At 40.9% G+C, this 20,648-nt stretch overlaps 1 protein-coding gene across 1 annotated transcript; it reads left to right on the forward strand.

Annotated features, from left to right (window-relative positions):
- The first annotated feature begins 7,499 nt into the window (after positions 1-7,499).
- LOC106034087 (cytochrome P450 2H1-like) lies at positions 7,500-18,192 on the forward strand. The gene is made up of 9 exons (XM_067000399.1): positions 7,500-7,709; positions 9,771-9,933; positions 10,779-10,928; positions 12,176-12,336; positions 12,756-12,932; positions 13,412-13,553; positions 13,842-14,029; positions 15,376-15,517; positions 16,008-18,192. Exons 1-9 carry the CDS (start codon positions 7,530-7,532, stop codon positions 16,187-16,189), a joined length of 1,485 nt encoding a protein of 494 aa, XP_066856500.1. The 5' UTR covers positions 7,500-7,529; the 3' UTR covers positions 16,190-18,192.
- The last annotated feature ends 2,456 nt before the right edge of the window (positions 18,193-20,648 follow it).

Below are 20,648 nucleotides of genomic sequence, written 5' to 3' on the forward strand. Positions count from 1 at the left end.
GGTACAACGCAAGATGTTAGGGTAGATTGAAAGGTAGATTGAAAGAGGTCATGGAAGTTTAGGTTGCTTTTCAATGAGCTATTTAGAAAGTCTGATGTTAGATCTTTTCAGCCAATTCTTAGGTTAACTGAGTTCATCAGGAAACATTTAACCAACATAAGTGCACTGACAAATCAAATATCCTTTTTGCCAAGTCCTTATGAAATAGCAGAGAGGCGGTGCAATATGTCTGATTATTTCCTTGTTCGTACTTCGTTTTACTATATCATGCCAACAGCATATACTGTACTGTACCACATATGGATCGCTGTGTGTCTTTTGCCTTAGCACTACAAGGAGACTTACTTCAGTTAATGACTTGATCTGAAAGTCACATTGGAAGAAAGCACCAGTACATAACCAGATTTTGTTATTTTTATTGACAATTTTTTGTTGAAATGTCGTATTTTTCATACCTCTCCAGTGGGGAAAATAAATAATAGTTGATGTCCTCCTCTTCCACTATTCCAAATGAGCTTAAGCCAAAGGACAGGGGAGATCTGTCGTGTTTGACAGAGAATGCATTAGGCACCATCATTTCCAGAGGACGTGATATGTATGGTAGATGATGCTGGCTAGGAGATGGAGCTGAGCCACCCTTCACACTTAAAGCAGGCAGGAATGACAGCTGCAGAAGAGTCTTTTTCTGGGACTTGCAGCCCTGAGGAGAAGGACTTGGGGGTTCTGGTGGAGGAAAGGCTCAAAACGAGCCAGCCGTGCGTGCTCACAGCCCAGAAGGACAACTGCATCCTGGGCTGTATCACCAGAGGAGTGGCCAGCAGGTCGAGGGAGGTGATTGTGCCCCTCTGCTCTGGCCCTGTGAGGCCGCACCTGGAGTATTGTGTCCAGGCTTGCGACCCCCGGCACTAGAAGGATCTGGGGCTGTTAGAGCGAGTCCAGCGGAGGGCTACGAAGATGATCAGAGGGCTGGAGCACCTCTCCTATGAAAAAAGGCTGATGTTCAGCCTGGAGAATAGAAGGCTCTGGGAAGACCTCATTGTGGCCTTTCAATACTTAAAGGGGTCTTATAAAAAAGGTGGAGAAGGACTCTTTACTCGCGTAAATAATGATAGGACAAAGGGAAATGGTCTCAAATTAAAAGAGGATAGATTTAGACTAGACATTAGGAGGAAATCCTTCACTGTAAAGGTAGTGAGGCTCTGGAACAAGTTGCCAAGAGAAGCTGTGGATGCCCCATCCTTGGTGGTGTTCAAGGCCAGGCTGGATGGGGCCTTGGCCAACCTGATCTAGTGGGTGGCATCCCTGCCTGTGGCAGGGGGGTTGTAGTTAGATCTTTAAGCTTCCTTCCAACCTGAGCTATTCTATGATTCTGTGATTGCTCACCCAGTGGTGCCTTGCATGAAACATAGTGGGGGAGGACTGGAAGAGCTTGTTGCGTGCTTTGGCTGTGGAATGGGGAAAGAGAATCAACATCCAAATGAGGAAAGCTACCACAGAACAGAACAGGCCAATCACTGTCAAACATTAAATGAAACTGAAATACTAAAGTTAGCATAAAAAAATCTCACTTCAGCATGAAGCACACAGATGTTTGCCTTAATCGAGTGAACGCTAGTTTTGGCTCATTCATAAGTTCATCTGGTATCTTATCTTCCAAGCCACTGTTGCTTGTGTCCTGCCAGTACAGCACCGTCTGTCATCTCCTACCCCAGTGAGTTCATGCAAGTTCTTGTTCCTGATGGGATGCAGGTCAAGGACAGTCAGGCTGTGTCAGATCATTCCTTGCCAGATCATTTCATAACAGGCTCCCACCACGATGAGCAGAAAAGATGTCCCAGAAACTCCCAAATTCTCCATTTCCCTCTGTCACCATGCAGCTGGCGTAACCCCTCACATAGGAAACGACTCTGGGTCTTCAGCCAAGGCAGCCACTAGTGCTCCCTGTCTCACCTGCCTCTGTCCTTGTACATTGTGGTCCCACTGCTTGCTCACCAGTTTGGCACTCATTTCTACAGTGAAAGGTCCCGTGTAGGCCATGCCCTCCGCCCTGTCCTGGGCCCTCTACACTGCTCATTGACAGGAAGAATATTAAGTACACCTCCCTCGTTTCCTTCCATTTCCTGACACAGTACTTCTTTCTCAAGTTATTCTACATTTCCTTGGTTACTATTTAAAGTTGGGAAATGTGACAGATATGCATGTCTGTAAACACAGTACTAAAATGTGACTGGTTTCTGCAATATTCTCCATGCAAAAACTGAAGATTCCCAGACAGTAAGAAAGTAAACCCATCTGGGAGAACTTGTCCAGAAGATTAGACTGATGAGAAGAATAACTGGTAGTGTGTTCCCCTACAGACATCTGTGTTGTATCACACTATGGGCTTGTGTGATGTTGTGAATATGTGTGATATTGAAGAAATTGCAGTATCCTGACTTTCTAAACAATTGATGGGAAGACGGTGTCAGCAAAGTGAAGAAGAACTGTCCTCCTGCTATAATGGTCCAGCAATGGCTGTGCCACTGTGGTGGCACCATTTTTAGGGCTGTTCCTTTTCTTTGATTTCCTCTTTTGACATCCCAAACCACTCTGTGCTTCTGTCTCTGGCAGGACTGAAAAGCATAGTGAAGGCGTACATTATATCACTTGGTGTTAGTGTCAGTTAACTTTTCTTCTTTGTGTTTTAAATGAATGATATTTCATCTGTTTTATTTATGATTGTAGTTACTCGATATCTGCAATTATAGCCAAAGGTTTTGTTACTTAATGATTGCTGAAGTTTTCTTGGATTTTAAATTGTCAGCCAGTGAATTTGTCTGTCATCATTTTTCTCATGATATGCACTGTTTGCAGAGCATGTGAACTATTGGTGACATATTTCTCTTATATTTTGTGATGGTGATAAGCAACTTCTTAAAACTGCTGAATGTCCTGGTGAGGGCCTTGAGCAGGTTTCAGCAGATCTGTGTTCAGGTCCTTTTTCTACTGCAGATTCCCTGTTTGGCCTTTGGAAAGGCATGGTGGGCACTCTCCCCATTATGGAGAAACTCTACTAAGCTCAGACCTTCCCTGCAATTCATTAGCCTTCTTTACCAGGTATAACACTGGGACTTACTGTCTTATTTCCTGATATTTTTTTCTGTCTGTATCGGTGAAAGGCCTGTTCTTATTTAATGCTGATCATAATCTAGAGCTAAGCCTCTTGGCTTTATTCAAAGATGATGAGCAACAGGAGCAATACAGTGATTTACTGTTGGAGTCACAGCACAGGTCACACAAAGGCTGATACGACCTCGACTTCCTTGCCCTTTTGGAGACTAAACAAGAGCATTGAAATTTGCTACATATTGCAAATGACTGCTGAACAGAAGCTGTTTCATTGGCTTGGTCCTAAGTCGTCTGAGTTGTGTTTTGGGTCTGATGAGTTCGGATACAAATATTTAACCAAATCTTTTGAGTTGGTTGGTCAAAGGGCATTTCTGTGGTCATCTGAAAAACAATGGTAGGGTTTGTATCTTATCTCAAGCACTGCCTGTGTAGCATGTAGCAAATAAACATGTTATGTAAATTGTTGAATGCTGAACCTTAATATATGCTGGACACATCAGAGCCTTTGTCCAATTCCTGTCAGAAGTAAAGCTGATGTTGACACTGTGATTTTCTACAAGGCGTTAAAGAGAGTCCTACCTGAAAATAGTATTTTAGCAGCAGAGATGTTATTTGCAGTAGAACAGGCAAGATGATTTCCACAGCCTAATCTGCTAAAAGCAAACATTCAGTGAAATGCCAGATTTTAATGTAAGGAGAGAGGAGCCTGGGGATGGATACACTAGATCATGACTATAGGCAAGCCAACCCAGGATCCTGGCTCACATTGACTCAAAATGAGGTCCCAAGGAACAGGATAAGAGTAAGGCAACCACAGACAAATCATTTTCAGATTGCTTTTCAGCCTCTAGTGATTCCTGAGCCATAGCTGGCATCTTTGTGTTTGAGTATCATCAATGGATTTTTCTGCCATGACTTTGCTTGATTACTTTCGAACACATATAAAATTAAATCATCTACATCCTGCCAAATGGTGTTCCACAGCTCAAGAAAGTGATGTGTGAAGATTCACCTTCTTTTGCCTGTTTAAATGTTGCCAGTTGCTATTTTAGTGCTCTGTACAGGAGGAGAATATGAGTAGTTATTCCCTTCTTACATTCTCCAAAACCCTCACAGTTTCACAGATGTCTACTATATCCAATTTTATTTTTATTTTTATTTTTTATTTTTATTTTTTTGGCCTCCAGATTGACATAGAGGCCCCTTAGTATCTGTCCTGCAAAAGAGGAAAAAATAATGAGTAAAATGTTTGGCACAGTCTCATCATCCATGAAATCAATCTGCCAAAAAGCAAAGAGTATGGGACATCATCTAAGGCTTCTGGAAAACTTCCAGACTCCACCACTGGTCGAGCCCCTTGTTTTCGTGTGTCACTGCCGAGGGGCTGCCCCCCACAGCAGCAGGAGCAGGAGGATGCTGCAGTGCACTCCGGATGCAAGCCTCGTTTCTTCCAGTCAACTCCCAGCCTCTGACTAGAAAAGAGAAAGGGCAGAAAGACTTTATCCTTGTAACGGCTAAGGAAAGACAGGAAACTCGGTCTATATGAAGTGCTGCTAATGCAGCTGATAATTTTGTGGATTTTGATATGTAATCTTCATGAGTTCAGGAAGGTCTTTCCCCATCAAAACATGTAATAGCCATCCAGCCTTCTTTGCCCGTTTCTTTCCTTACTAAAGCATGTCAAACACGTGTCTCAGCGCTAAGGGAAGATGCAAATGTTTCATGTCATAGGGTATACAAAAAAGTGTTATCCAGCCTTTGCAAAAAAACTTTGCCTGACTGGAACAGATAGCCCAGCAGACTTTTGCAAGGGGCTGGGGCTTGCACAGTTGGTGATGCTAGAGATGTGGTTGCAAATCCTTGCACCCCAACTTTCCGTACAATACCCCACTGCCTGGGACTCAAGAGTAAAGCTGTCCTTTCCAGAAACTGGATCAAGTGTTTGTGGTATGTATGGAAATATCTAAGGACTAGTCTGTGTAAAACTGTTCTTATATACCCCTTGAAATCCACCACATTCCCCATTGAATGATTAGCCAGAAGGTATATATTCTGAAGTTGTAAATATTTATGTACTGATAGCTTCCTTTGCCGGGCAAGACTTCTAAATTCTGATTCTGAATAATAAAAGGAAAAAAAATCTGAAAATTGTCTCTTTTGTCTATATCTAGGAGTCAGAATGCACTTCTAGGTGGGATGAGCTACCCAGCAAGCACAAAAATGGGGGCTTGTCAGCCCCACTGGGGATCTGGGAACGTAAAAAAAAAAAAAAAAAAAAAAAAAAAGCTTTCCAATGACAGGCACAAAAAGGAAAAAAATTAAAAACTAAAATTAAAAAAAAGGAGAAAAAGAAAAAAGAAAAAAAGAAAAAAAAGAAAAAAGAAAAAAAGAAAAAAGAAAAAAGGAACAAGAAAAAAGGAACAAGAAAAAAGCAAAAAAAAGCAAGAAAAAAGGAAAAAAAAAAAGCAAAAAAAAAGAAAAAAAAAAAGAAAAGGGGAAAAATGAAAAAAAAAAAAAAGAAAAAAGAAAATGGGAAAAAAGAAAGAAAAAAGAAAAAAAGAAAAAAAAAAAAAAAAGAAAAAAAAAAAAGAAAAAAGAAAAAAGAAAAAAGAAAAAAAAAAAAGAAAAAAAAAAAGAAAAAAGAAAAAAAGAGAAAAAAGAAAAAAGAAAAAAGAAAGAAAAAAAAGAAAAAAAAAAAAGAAAAAAGAAAGCTGTTTCAAACAAAGCTGTACATGTAGATCTTACTCCTGAACAACTCCATTTGATGCACTTCTCTCATTTATTTGTTTCACTTCTAAGGCTTTATTGAGCCTGAATTAACTTCACTTAGGACTGTTACATGACTCACACAAGTCAAGTTTAGTAATATTTGTTAACCTTAATAACTAAAGAGCAGCTCACTTTCTTAATATTTATGCTGTGTCAGAAAATCAGTATAATTTTTGCACCTACTAATTCCCCTTTTCTCACCTTGTACACCTGTATACTGCACTGGTTTACAGGAGGTATACAGCAGGTTTACTGAAATCTGAGCTTTTTTTAGGAAAAGGGTACCTGCTATTCAGACTTCTTCCCATACTCACATAGTTTTTGGAAGGCATTGTCCACTCAGCCCTGGCCCACAGAGAGCCTGAGTACCAGTTGGTGTGCAACCTTTTTCACATCCTCTTGTACAGCAGTGTGTCCGCCGTGTTTAAACGTGCTCCAGGACAGCGTCACGTAAAAAGTCACATGAAAAGGAAATACATAGCCTAATGCCATGCCTTGTAGTTGGGGTGGAGTGGGAGGAAGAGGCATGTTAGACCCAAGGGGCTGATGAGTCTAAGTATAGTGTCTACAGTAGATTGACATTTTAGAGACACCATGCATGATGTACAGACAAGATCTGACAACAGAGTCCTGGGATTAGCTCTTTGGTATTGCTCTTTGCTACCAGGTAGCTGATTTACTGTTTCATTCCACTTCTCTGACAGAAAACATACACATTTCCCATCTTGTTTATAGGGTTTGGGATTCCTGTGGGGAGAAGGAGTGGGACGTAATATTTTACGTAAGCTTTTATAGTGTGTTAAATAATAAAAAAATATTATTATATAACAATTATAATAAAATAATAAAGTGATAAAATATTATATAACTATTGTATTAACTATTAATAGAGACAATCATTATGTCACTCCCTGATCAGGAAGCCTTTACCTTTCATGGCTCTTCACATCTTCTATGGATTTTCAGCTAGTTTCTAGAAACATCATTAAATGAAGAACACAGCAGGTTGCTGAAGGACTCTTTGGTTTGTAAAAAACTTGTAAACTCCTCAGTGGCCATGCAAATGTTGTAGACAGTGTGGCTTGTCTGGTTAAAACAGATTAGGACAAACTGATTTTACTCCTCAAAAATCTGCATGTGTGACCTGAGTACAATTTCATTTTTTCATTCCAGAAATGGAGGTGAAATATTGAAGAACTAGGGATGATGTCCTTTTTTTTTCAATCACAGCTCCCTCCACTGTGGACACATACTGGAGTGATACTGCAGTGACTGGCAGGAATTGCTCTATGCTTAAGGGCTAGCAGCAAGAGTTTAAGCATACCCATAGCAGCTAGACTCTAGTATTTCTGCATTTGAGTTTGCTTGGCAGCATTAGACCATGATTTCTTTAGTCCTACATGAATGATTACCTAAGGGGACACAAGCTGTAGACGTAAAAAGTCCAAGTATACAAACAGAGAGTTCATCACTAGTTTGTTCGTTCTTATCTTGGACAGATTAATAAGTAATCTCCTATCTCAGCAGGAATAGTGAGGTGCTATTGGCTAATTTCATCTGTGTGTTTTTGTACTACAGCATATAACTAAGGATGGATTTGGAGGTCCAAGCTCAGCCGCTTATGAAACTTGACATCTCTTTGTCAGTCCACCATGGAGCTCCTGGGACTGACTACTATCATCTTGTTGGTCTGCATCTCGTGCCTTCTTCTCTTTGCAGCATGGAGAAGCATATCACGAACAGAGAAGGAGCCTCCAGGTCCTATGGCCCTCCCTGTCATTGGAAACATGTTCCAGCTCAACCCGTGGAACTTGCCTGAAAGCTTGAAGGAGGTAAAAGGCTGTCTCCTTTCTTGTGTTGTCTCCATTGCCTATAGCACGAAGTGCAGTCTAGATAGTCTCAGCTTAATACACTAGACAGTGTCAATGCTGCATTGACCAAACATCAAACTTGAACAGAAAAGGTTTCCCAGAAATGCATGATTCTGATGTCTTATACTGTGTATTATAGTAGTCGTACCAATGACGAGTCCTGTGCTGGCCTCATGGTTGTACTGCATTTTGCAATAGATTTTCTATCAGTGCTCTGATGTTATTGCACTATTCACCACATTCTTTTTGTGTCCTTCTCCTCACCACCCTGGCAGCAGGGTCTGGCATTGTTTGAGGGAAGACCCTGCTCCATTTTGTTGCCTCTGCTCCCTGGCCTGTAGGTATAATCTCCTAGGAGGGGAAGTAGTGAGTGAAGGGGCTGAAGCAAAGGAGTTTGGAGGTGAATCGTGCTGTCCATTCCCTCCCCTGGCTAATGTCATGCATCTGTCAAACAAAACCGGTGTGTTGCAATGCCTGGGAGGGGTTTAGTGAAGGCAGTTTGGCTGTAGTAACTGTTCCTTAGGGGACTGTGAGGGGATGGTGGTAGATGGATGGGAAGGGGCCGAGTCATCACTGGGTTTCCAGACACTTTGAGCAGGGCTCTTATCCACAGGGTGAAGACTCTCTGGGGCAAATCCCAATCTCTGTGGGAGGTCAGGCAGTTGAGAACCTCCAGGCTTCACGTCCAGCCCCAGCGATCAACAAGTTTTAACAGTAGTAGGAAGTGGTGGTCCTGTAGTGTTTTGGCAAATATGAATACTGGGGAGGTCAAGCAGTAACACAGGTGACCAGGTCACTAGGTTATGCAACGGGAGACTTTTCAGGGTCATTGTCAGCAATCTGCTACTGTTTCTTTAACTCAGCTTTCTTTTATCTTTACCCTATGTGACAACATTATACAAGCAGCACAGTTCCTCAAAACATGTCTCTGGAGAGCTCAAAGGTGTGAGGGCCTGGCACAGTTAAGAAGAAACCCTTGTGGATTAAATATGCTCGAGTCAATATTTATCCCAACTCTAATCTCACACACCCTTAGCATTGAGTGAGACGAGGATCTGTTGAACCAAAGCACACTCCCACTTCTACAGCGTGAGTGACGCTGCGCCTCCAGCTGGGGTGCAGTTAAGCTGCTCAATGTATTGGTGCATATCAGACCTCTTGTCTGTCACAGTATTGTGGAATCTGCAAGTGTTTCCAGGGATAAAAAGAAAACAAACATACAAAAAAAAACTTTCATATGAAAGGTTAGTGTTAACCAAGTCACTTCTGAGTGTTCACTTTTCAGAGAAAAATGTGGCAATGGCTAGCATCACCATGTCCATCAGCAGAAGCACCCATATCCATATGAGCTTCTTTTTGCCTTGCTGCTTGTGAGTGTTGAGAAACACAAGCATCCTGCATTGTTTCAGAGCCCTAGGTTATTTGGTTTCCCCAAAATACTGGGACTAGATTGTTCTTAGAAGGTGAGCTTGTTCTTAAAAAGTGAACTTCAGAAGAGGTGTTCCAGTTCACAGCAAGTGGCCCAAGAATCTTTCTGCAGCTGTAGCTAAAACCAGATGCCTGGGAAAGAGTATATGATAAGCACAAGGACGCAGTGACTCTTCACTGGTGTACTCATCCAATTTCCAGAGATCTGTGGATTTTAGAGACAACTGTAGCATTTTATGCTCAAAAACCCTTTAGGGACTTGCTTTATCAAGTGTGTATAATTGTTTTTTGAGCTCGTGCAAACAGTTACTATCTACCACATACAGTAGAAAGGTGTTTCAGACTGTTTGTCAGCCTCGTGAAGATTAATTTCCTTTTCTCTGATGTGGACCTGACACGTAACCATTCCTATTCAGATCCCCTATTTCTCACACAATTCCTCTTTCCTCTAGGTGTATTCCACAGGTGAAATGTCATGCCACAGTGATGCTAGAACATTGCCCTTCAGACATCGTAGCTACAATCTTTTTTCTTTTTTTTTTTTTTAACATGATTAACATCCAGATGTGGTCTTTGTGTTCTTTCTTCCTACAGCTCAGCAAGAAGTATGGTCCTGTCTTCACAATATATTTAGGCCCCCAAAAGATTGTGGTGTTGTATGGCTACGAAGCTGTGAAAGAAGCCCTGATCGATCAGGCAGATAACTTCAGCGGAAGAGGCAATCTGCCGTTGCTTAAAAAACTCTTCGAAGGCACGGGTATGTCCCTGGCAATGTTAGCATGCAAAGCTCAGGCAGTCAGTGCTTCAGGAACACAGCTGAGAGGGCAGTGGTGGATTTCATTTACTACTTTCATACATAAAAATTAGTAGTAAAAGATTAAAAGCCCAACTCACTGCTTGGACCTTTGAGTAAACTGAACCCCTGGAGAACTGTTTAAGATCCCAGGTTGGCTTTGGTCAGTTCCTATCTATTTCCACCACTCTTCAAATTCTGGCTAAAATCTTGTTCATGAAATGCGCCTCTAAGATCTTACTGTCTTTCTCCTGTTTCTGAAAATACTGGCAAGATACCTACAGCTCAGGAGCCAGCAAGAGGAAATCCCAGCGCATAATAGCAACAAGCTAATATCGGCTGTCCTAGTAAGGGTCACACTCAGGATTAGGCCCTGGGCCCATTCGCTAGGACAGTTCCCAGTATGGCATTTAGCCACGTAAATGGTTATTCCAGGGTACTTATGTTCCGTGGTATTTTAAGTGATCACACGATGTGTGAAAGTGCACAGCTGAACATCTGGTCAGTTACCTCAGTGCAAAGGCCACGTGCTGGTGGCCAAGTTCAGGTTAGTACCAGTGGTGCCTTCTTATTTACATCCTGATGTAGTTTCTCTTATTCTGTGAATAAACTTCAGTTTTACTCAAAGTGCTGTGATCATATTGATCACATTTGTCATCTCCGGAATTGAAGGAAAGTTAGGTTTGGGGGCATACAGTGATTGTGGTACAACTCCACAGAGAGGCATATTTGCACATTGAGAATTTACCACGTAACACGTATTCAGGGGGGAAAAAATCCGTTTCCTCTGTTTTTCCTTCCTGTGTCAGGCATTGTAACCAGCAATGGGGAGACCTGGAAGCAGCTCCGACGATTTGCCCTCACCACTCTGCGTGACTTTGGGATGGGGAAGAAGAGTATTGAGGCGCGAATCCAGGAGGAAGCTGGTTTTCTGGTGGAGAGGCTCAGGAACACACGTGGTAGGACATAGACTTTGTGCCTGCTGGGACACTGTGAATCCACAATGGGACAGTGAGGGGTGTGGGGCTGCTTCACCAAACCTGTGACCCAGGAAGTGGGCACACAGCTCCTATTTCTGCTATTTCAACCTACAAATGCATTTTCTAGTAGTATGTAAATTAAGACTACTTATTTTAAGTACCTCCCCTGAGAGTGGTACCACCCTGGACCACAGGCTTCCTTTCCACTACCAGCCTTCATGAGTGATTATCTGCAAGGGGGGAAAAGCAGATGGACCTAAATGGATGACAATGCATCACTGTTTCCTATGAGCCTCTAGGAAATAGTGACCCTCCATCTCTGGGTCACTTTGTTATGGCATCTTTTACTATATACTAAAAGGTTTCACAAGCAAGATATATGCAAATGAAAAGTATAAAGCATATTTATTCTTAAAGCTAACAATAAATAGCTAGGACTACTAACCTACTAGGTTTAGGGTTACTATGCTCACCACTTCTAATGGGACACCGGATGGGCCTTTGCTGGCCAGGGAGTCATCAGGCAGGCAGAGAAATGTTGGCTGCAGTGCTCCTTAGAATAGGCTGCTCCTCAGTGCTGCTGAGTTGACATTTTCTGTCGCCTTTTTTTCCTTTAAGATTTTATACCTTTTCATCTTGATGCTTCTCCTTTTCCATCCTTGATATGCACCACTGTCTGCAGTTTTACCTTTCCTGTCTTTCGTGGGTCTAATACCACTTTTTCCTCACACTTAGGTAATTTTCTTAGAAGTTTATGCAGCTATGCTATCAAAACTCCACTTTTGATCATGGGTATCTGAACCCCTAGGAGAGGGCTAGACAACTGAGGTTACGCTAATAGAGTTTGTAAACAGGGTGCAATAACCTAAAGACATGGCTAATGCAAAGTCCTTAAAATTTTCCTTAGATTTTGGAGGGATTATTCAGGCTGTTTCTAATAGTCTATAATGCAGAGAGACATGCGTCAGCTGAAGAGGAACCAAGCCACTCAGACCAGTGTTCTGGTGAGAACAGGACAAAAGAGGTATTTAAACCACTCAAACAGGAAAATTGGATCATTTAAAGCAGAGAAAAATAAATTGGATTAGCTCTCCACCAGCTTCTCGAAGAACTATACAACTCTGATCTCAAAGACTCATAGTAGATGCAAAACTTCCCCATAGTGTCGGAGGAGGGAATAATGACCAAAATACTGAAAGCAAGGAACAATTTTATTTTTGTTGCAGAGAAACCTTTTGACCCTAGCAGTTTCTTAGTCCATGCTGTTTCCAACATCATCTGCTCTATTGTCTTTGGGGATCGGTTTGATTATGAGGACAAGAAATTTCTAACTTTAATTGAGTTGATGGAAGAAAATAACAGGCTCCAGAACAGTATACAGACACAGGTATGTGCAGTTTCATTTCAGTAGTAAATGTATTAATTATTATGATTTTAATGAATATTTATTCACATTATTCATTTTTCATTGGGGTAAATTTTCCTAAATATGGAGAAAACTTTTGAAGGCCAAAAAGTCAATTAAATGATCAAGTCCTGATGTGTGAGTTTTTTTTTGTGTTTGTTTGTTTGTTATAATTTATGGACTCCAGATTGTTTGTCCAGAGAAGGGTATCATTGCAAAAGTAGCTTGAGTGAATTCTATCCTTGAAATCATAATCTAAAAGGCATTAAAATCCACTTGAATAATACAGACCTACTGTTCCAAAACAGTTTAATTACTAATTTTCGTAGTAACAGTTAGGGAATAAAATTATTGTATCTACATTGAGCAAAATGTGCTTTTCCATCATTTTATTTTTACAGATATACAATTTCATCCCAAATGTCATGGATATTTTACCTGGGCCCCATAAGACACTCATAAAAAATGTTGAAGATGTAAATCGATTTATTTCTGAAATAGTAACAGCACACCAGGAATCTCTGGATCCCAGTTGTCCTCGAGATTTTATTGATGCTTTCATCAACAAAATGGAACAGGTAATGTGAGAGTGAGAGGATTCTGGATGTCAGAGTGAGAAGGTTTTGGATACTAAGAATACCACTGTTTGAATCCCTGTGTCTTCTCGCAGTTGTAGCAGGGCACTGGGCTTTTGCAGACACAGAGGGGAATACACTTTCATTGGCACCTTTGTTCTATGCTCACCTTCATTCTACCCTCTCCATTTTCTTTTTAAAGATCTTTAAACACAGAACTAACATTGGCATACAGCACTAGACAAAGCTAGGAGAGCTGGTGACAAACCTGACTGATGTTATTTTGAATGACACTCCTCCCATATCAAAAATGTTCACATCATTCAGTAGAAATACCATAATTGCTGGTGTTCTGGAGATCATCTTATTTTCAAAAGAAAATTAGATGTACCTAAAAACACACATTACAGGAACAAGACTTCCCTTTGTAAACAAGCTTCTCAGCTTTCTCATTCAAAGAATTCTGCTAAATCTTCCTTCAGGAGAAAGGGAACGGTCACTCAGAATTCACCGTTGATACCTTGACCAGAACCACGCTTGACTTGTTCCTTGCAGGAACAGGGACAACCAGCATTGCCCTGAGATACGGACTTCTGATACTCCAAAAATACCCAGAGGTTGAAGGTAAAAGAAAGGGAATAAATACCTGAAAAATTTTTAATAGGACATGGGTTCAATTTGTACAATTCCTGTCACTGCCACAGGTGGCAATGGTCCCCTGAGCAAAGAAACGTATTTGCAGCATGAAGATGTCTACCAGTCTTAGTTCTGTTCATAGGAGAGAGGCATTAGTACTGAGTCTGTTCATATATTCTTGGGGCTCTGAAAGTTTTGCTGCAGCTCTGGGGAGAGGTTTAGGCAAACAGACAAGAGACTTAACCATTCAACATTTACTTATTTATTTCCTAACAGAGAAAATTCACCAGGAGATTGACCGTGTGATTGGCCGAGACCGAGGTCCCTGCATGGCAGACCGGAGCCAGATGCCCTACACAGATGCTGTGATTCATGAAGTCCAGAGATTCATTGATTTCCTTCCACTTAATGTCCCACATGCTGTGACCAAAGACACCAAGTTCAGAGACTATTTTATCCCCAAGGTCTGTTCCACTGTTTCTGAGAAAGGTCATAATCTCTTGAAAACAATGACGAGTTCTATTCATTATCTTTTACTTTGCTTATTTTCAAACACACTGAAATAATATATAGAATCAGAATAATTTAGTGTGGGAGAGTATCCTGAAAGTTATTGAGTTTAGCCCCCTCCATTGTATTTGAAAAAAGCCTTTCCATCTTCTGTGTGAAGAAGGAGATGGAGCTTTCTATTTTTCACATAAACGTAAACAAAGTTCTAATTTATTTGAAAGCAATGTTAAATACTCGAACCAACCTTACTATTAAAATTCATTACAGAACATCTTTACCATACTTACAGCAGATATTTTTATTTATTAAATGCTCATTTTAAACTGGTCAAACTTCGCTGACTCAGATAAAATATGTTCTGTTATCTTTTAAAGAGGTAGGGGAGTAAAGGATCATGAATCGATTATCAGTAACAATGCCTTTCCAGCTGTGCTCTTTTGCTTAGGCAAGGAGTGCTTTTAACCTTATTATAGCATATGTGGATTAAATCGAGATTCATTTGACCAATTTTCTTTATCATCAGGATTTTCGTATCACATGTGCATGTGCAAACTTAGGTATCTGGAGCTCTGGGATCGACCGGAGGTCTGCTAAGTTTTGAATTGCTGCTTTGCAGCCAGTGTGTGTGATGATCTTACCCAGGCCAAAAGTACAGGGGAATTAAATAAATGAGAGCTGGAGCTTCCTGTTCCAGGCTTCAGGGTTATCAGGATATTGACCTCATAAAAACTTTGCCACTGGGTTCTCTTTCTATAACAAATGATTTCAAAGCTGATACAGTTGACAAGAGAATTTATTTTTCAACATTCTAGAGGATGCAAATGGTCCTCTTGAGGTGTTATTATGCATTAAGACTCCCAGTGCTCTAAGTTTTTATTTCCCTTTGTGAAATAGTCCTCCTGATTGTTACTTATTATAAAAATAATTGTTATTGAATGAACTGCTTCTCTGGAAGAATGTAGCCAGTTAACTCCTATACATGAATGAGTACTGGTGATCTCAGTCAACTCTTCTGAAAGTTCTTTCCTCAGAAAAAAATCCTATTTCCCTAAACCTTTTAAATCTCACCCAAGAACCCCACTTATGGCTCATGAGGAGTTCTACCAGCCTTTCTCATGAAATTTTAATTTTGCTACTTCTGACTGACAGGTATATGTACTGTTAAAGTTAAAACCAAAGCTTTAACAGTTAACACAGTTAAACCAAAGCAGTGCCATGCTGTTCAGCTGTGGGAACTGCTCAATACTGCTGTGCTTTGGCATGTCCCCACTTGAATTTTCTTCTCTCTTTGCTAATCCAGGACACTATGATATTCCCTATGCTGTCTCCCATCCTAAAAGACAGCAAGGAATTTCCAAATCCTGAAAAATTTGACCCAGGACACTTCCTGAATGCAAACGGTACCTTTAAAAGGAGTGACTACTTCATGCCATTTTCTGCAGGTAAGAGCTCTTTCTACTTCAGATCCTAGGCTGTGCTTTGCTAGAACCTCCGAACATTTCAGGGGCTCTGTCACCACTGTCTGTACACTGATGTAGAATAGAAGAGTCACTTCTGGGCAGCCCTAACCCCTGTACTAGAGTTTCAGTTGGCTTCCTTTCTTAGTAGTTACAAAAGACCATCTGATGCATTCTACACAAAAGGATGAACGAGGTGAGACTCACAGCCATGCCAGTTCTCTCTCTCCAGACTTACCATCAAACAGAAGCAGAACATGAAAAACTGAAGCCTTCAAACTGCCTTTCCCCACTAAGCACTCTCACATTATTTTGAATACTGAACCCCTAGTTTAATTCAATTCACTTCCCCAAAATGCTGCAGTGCTGCCCATCTATTCTGAGATGTCTTAACTTTCAAGGAACAGGGGGTAAAATAAGTTACCAGAAAAATTACTCTACCATCACCTCCTTTTTTATTATTTGTTCTTTGCAGGAAAACGCATCTGTGCAGGCGAAGGTCTGGCCCGGATGGAGATATTCATATTTCTAACATCCATTCTGCAGAACTTTACTTTGAAACCTGTTTTGGATCGGAAGGACATTGATACTTCCCCATTAATCACCAGTCTGGCAAATATGCCCCGACCTTATCAGGTCGGTTTTGTTCCCCGTTAGACAATGAAGACAGTTGGCAGCTCCCAAATTCATGAAAACTCTGCTTGAATCAAAGTCATTTCCCAGCTTGATGTGACTGAGATCATTGTTATATTCTTTATGGAGATAAGTGTTATGCTTTAAAAAAAAAAAGTGTGGTGTTTTGATAACCACCACAGCCAGCTCTAAACAGAGGCAGAGTAGGTAATCGCATAGCAACAACAGCTCCCTATGCTGAACGATAGGAGGGTCTCCTCTGCCTAGCTCAGGTTCCTATCTGGTTCCTGACATCCTGATGTGTTAGGCTGTGTGGACTAGTGCTGTGAGAGCCCAGCTGCTGCTGTCCCTATCACCTGCTCCTCTCAGCACAGCAGGAACAGATGCTTGCACTACAGGCTTTTCACAGACCCTGCTTGAGGTGCATTTCTCCTCTGTGTTTTCAGTTTGTGATCTACTTGTAAAAGTAAGCATAAAGCAATATGGAATGATTTTCTTCTGTTAGAAGATGAACATCTACTGTAATCTTGCCCCAGTACAAATCCTCTCATATGATGGGGATGGAGTTCATCTGATGGCTGGGCACATGGGTCCTCTCTTGTGTGATTATAATGAAGATCTGTAAAATTAGAATTTATACTGCAAAATAAAGAAGAAGTAATGCACTGAATTGCTTTCTTAAAATCCTAGAAGGACATGTTTTAGTGGAAAACCTTTCTACACAAAGCTTAGACTATCAAATGTTTTCCAAGATTTATACATATTTGACTTTTATTTCACTCATTTATATGAAATACATTACAGCTTGAAGACTGAGCTACAATGACCTATAAAACTTACATTTTCAGTAACAATGTGGTAGAAGGCTCAACTGGCCTTATTAGACCTATCAGAACCAGAACTGTGATTACAGCACTGACCATTGTGCAAAAGAAGACAAATAAAATAATACTGGGATCCCCATGACGTCATTTACTAGCTGAATGGCAGCTTGCATCTTCCCATTACTTTTATGAACTATGTAAAGATCACTAAAGCAATTTTACAACCATTAGGCAGAAAGGGGTAAAAGGAGTTTACGTGAGATGCCAAACATAGATGTACAAATGTAGAACCGGCATTTCCATGAGTTGTTAGCATGGCATTACAAAGTCCATAGCAAAAAATATTACAGAATCACAGAAATACAAATGAAAAAAAGATACATGAAAATATCATCTAGTTTATAACCATATACAACCAGGACCAACTGTTAGAAGACTTCTTGGCAGGAAAAAAAGAAAAAAGAAAAAAAAGAAAGCACTCTGTACTTCCCCTTCAGCTGTTCCATGACTAAAATAAGCAAAGCAAATGGCCCAAGGGGCAACTTCCCTGTTCCAGATATCTTCGTCCATGCTGAACAGATGAGCAGGCAGCCCGTGCAAATCAGCAAGAAAACAGCTTTAGCTCCCAGAGACTCCACCATGATACGGAGCAGAAATTAGAGATAGAGGAGCACTGAGGCTGACTTACTGAAATAGTTCTGACTGTTTCAGGAAATACTTGTCCCATAGAGATGACCTACCCAGCTCCTATGGTGGAAAGCTGAGTGAGAATGACAACACAGCCATCTGTTTTCCAGGTAGTAACCCAGACATTACAAAATGCAACAGACACCATCTACAATAGCAAGAGAATGGGACCATTTAATGCCAGTGAGCCAAAGGTCTGTTCTAAATGTACTAAATGAAACATCAGCTCTTCCCTCTTCTGATTTTGCAGTTACATCCTCCTCCTCTACCCAGCAAGAATCTCTCAGGAAAGTACATGTTCCTCTGCAGAACTTCTAGGAGAGTGGAATAGGTCCTCTTCCACTGAACTCTTAGTCAATCAGAGCCTCTTTCACAACATCAGGTCCATATAACACCACTGCACATACTGTGCCCAAAAATATATTGTAAACATGAGACCGTCCTTCTTACTGAGCTGAAACAATTTACCAAAAAAGAACACAGCTTTTAAATTACACCCATTTAATTACAAGAACATGAGCAAGTCACACTACATAGAAATGAAAGTGCTCTTGTAAAAGCTATCAAGCCCTGCAAGCAAATACCCTTTACCTCTTCCACAGACTCAGGCAAGCTATTCTTTAGCTGCAACATGTTTCCTATGAAGGGCAAAGGAAATGGCCCAGGAAGTAGCTTCCCTGTTTCTGACATCTTCTCCAATGCTGAAGAGACAAGGAGGTAGACAATGAAAACTAGCAAGGAACTGGTTGTGGCTCCCAGCGGTTCTGTTGCAATGTGAAGCAGGGATGTGGGATCAAAGGAGGGCTGATGCTGCATCCTGAAAGTCTCACTTTAGGTAGCCTACCGTAAAAACAACAGTGAAAAGATAATCAATAGATCTCATTTCTTCCAGGTTAAACATAACTGCTTAGATAAAATCACTGGCTGCTGACAGACCTGGATGAACTGCTTTAATTTAGAATTTTTGTTGACTCCTGTCAAGGTTCAACTTTGTTCTACTTTAATATCAGAAAGCAGGGACAAATACTAATCATTAACAAACCTTGCATTAACAAACAAATATCATGCTTGTCTTCTGCTTATTACTTTTGCTTGTATGTTTTTTCTCAGATGTAACACTCACATACAACAACATACTATTATATAATAATTATACATTTAGCTTTAGGCCAATATACATTTGTGATTAGCACCCCACTGGATATCTTTTAACATTTCTATTGAACACAGAGTTCCATGTAAAAAAGTATACTCCATTCTAGAAGAGCTATTTTTTCAGCTGTTGAACACATTGCAGTTTCCACTAATGATTTAAGACCCCATCCTGAATACTCTGGACATCTCCACAAAATATTATTCAGAAAGTTGGATCAGACTCAGAATCATAGAATCATTTAGGTTGGAAACAACCTCTAAGATCATCAAGTCCAACTGTTAAGTCCAACTTCTGAAGAACCTGCTGGAGCAGCTGAGTAGAACTGCCTCAAGGGTGCTGGGGAAAAAATCCTTCTCTGGAACTGAATGCTTCTGTTCCTGCTTAAAGAGCTGTGTTTGCTAGGCTATTAGTCCCTGGTTTGCAGTTACAGTCCTGTCAAGAACTACAGACTTGTCAAGAACTGCTTCAGCTTCAAAGCAGCTGCACAAACCACTTTGACAAGATACTTTGCCCCTTGACTCTCATCTGTCAGCCCCCTCTTTCCTCTGTGATCTTCCATGTCCTTCCCTTCGAGCACATGCTACTTTCTTATTATCTTTTCCACCAAATGCCACAGAAGAGAAGAGATGATGTTTTAATATCCCTCGTGCCTCCTCTGAGATGTCTAATGGACTTTCTAGGAAAAATGTTTGAGCAGCAACCAAGCTGTGCCTTGGCTTTTGGACTATACAATTCACTAGTAATATGCTGTCCACACACTTCGCCATGCCTCTTCTGTGGTGCTGCTTTTCAAGGACCTGCCAACCTTGCCATGATTTGGATTCTACCAGTCACAGAGAGGGCCCTCAGGCGGAGAAGGGAATGGTCACTAAGAGACAGAACTGAGAATGCAGCTGCTAGCTCTTGGCGTAATTGGGGTGCCACTGTCACACAAACACTCAGGTACCCATTCTCTAAAATTCCCTCTCAGTAAAAATTCACTTTGTGGGACAAGCTCCTCTTCCCATCTCTGCTTCCTGGAGATATAATACTCAAAAGTTTGTGAAAGAGTTTGCTATTTCTTAGCTCTCTTACCTGAAAACACTAAGTGAAATCCATGGCTAGACAGACTTCCATCTTCAGAATTCCTGAGGCTCCAGAGTTCAAAGAGTTCATCTTTGTAACTTTAAAATATCACTGTATTTTCTACATGCAGAAAACCAACTATTTCAACACAACAATACTGGTTCTTACTTTCCCTTAACTGCTTTATCTTGGGTAAGTTTTCTCTACTGACACATCACCCTCTTGTGGCCATCTTGCAATCCTGTCAAGAAAAGACAATGAGCAGAAAAACGCTGTATTATTTTTCTTTGGAATTTTCTATGCCCTGATCATACAGACTCCCAGAACTTCCAACAGCATACTGGTTTGTATGTGGTGAGTGGATCTCACCACATCAATTGTACCTTTGTGTAAAACAAGCCATGGCTAAGCTAGCAGTTCTACAAAACCAGATCCAAATAGGAGTGTCCCTGCAGTGTATTTAAACCTATTCTTGAGCCTCACTGTAAAGACACAAATCAGACACCAGACCTCTGACTATAAAGAGATGGGATAGGGCAGACCAGGAAGCTCCATGCAGACTGAACATTCTCCAGGTTGAGGTAAATGCAGAGGTAACAAGATAAAATGGTTTTGCTTGCATGTGAGCGTATTTACATATCCACTGTCACTCTGTCCCCTTGATCCACTGGGCCCTGAAGGATGAGCAGTACCTGTTAACACGAGTAGTGTGGATGCCCTCTTTAGAGGATTCCAATTTCCAGGATTCTCA

This window comes from Anser cygnoides, chromosome 7 (assembly GCF_040182565.1).
Source record: "Anser cygnoides isolate HZ-2024a breed goose chromosome 7, Taihu_goose_T2T_genome, whole genome shotgun sequence".
NCBI classification, from domain to species: Eukaryota; Metazoa; Chordata; class Aves; order Anseriformes; family Anatidae; genus Anser; species Anser cygnoides.

Coding starts and splice junctions, on each gene's coding strand:
- LOC106034087 (XM_067000399.1), top strand. CDS start 7,530: ATGGAGCTCCTGGGACTGACTACTATCATCTTGTTGGTCTGCATCTCG. Junction 12,337..12,755: donor AGAACAGTATACAGACACAG/GTATGTGCAGTT, acceptor TTATTTTTACAG/ATATACAATTTCATCCCAAA. Junction 12,933..13,411: donor TCATCAACAAAATGGAACAG/GTAATGTGAGAG, acceptor ATCTTCCTTCAG/GAGAAAGGGAACGGTCACTC.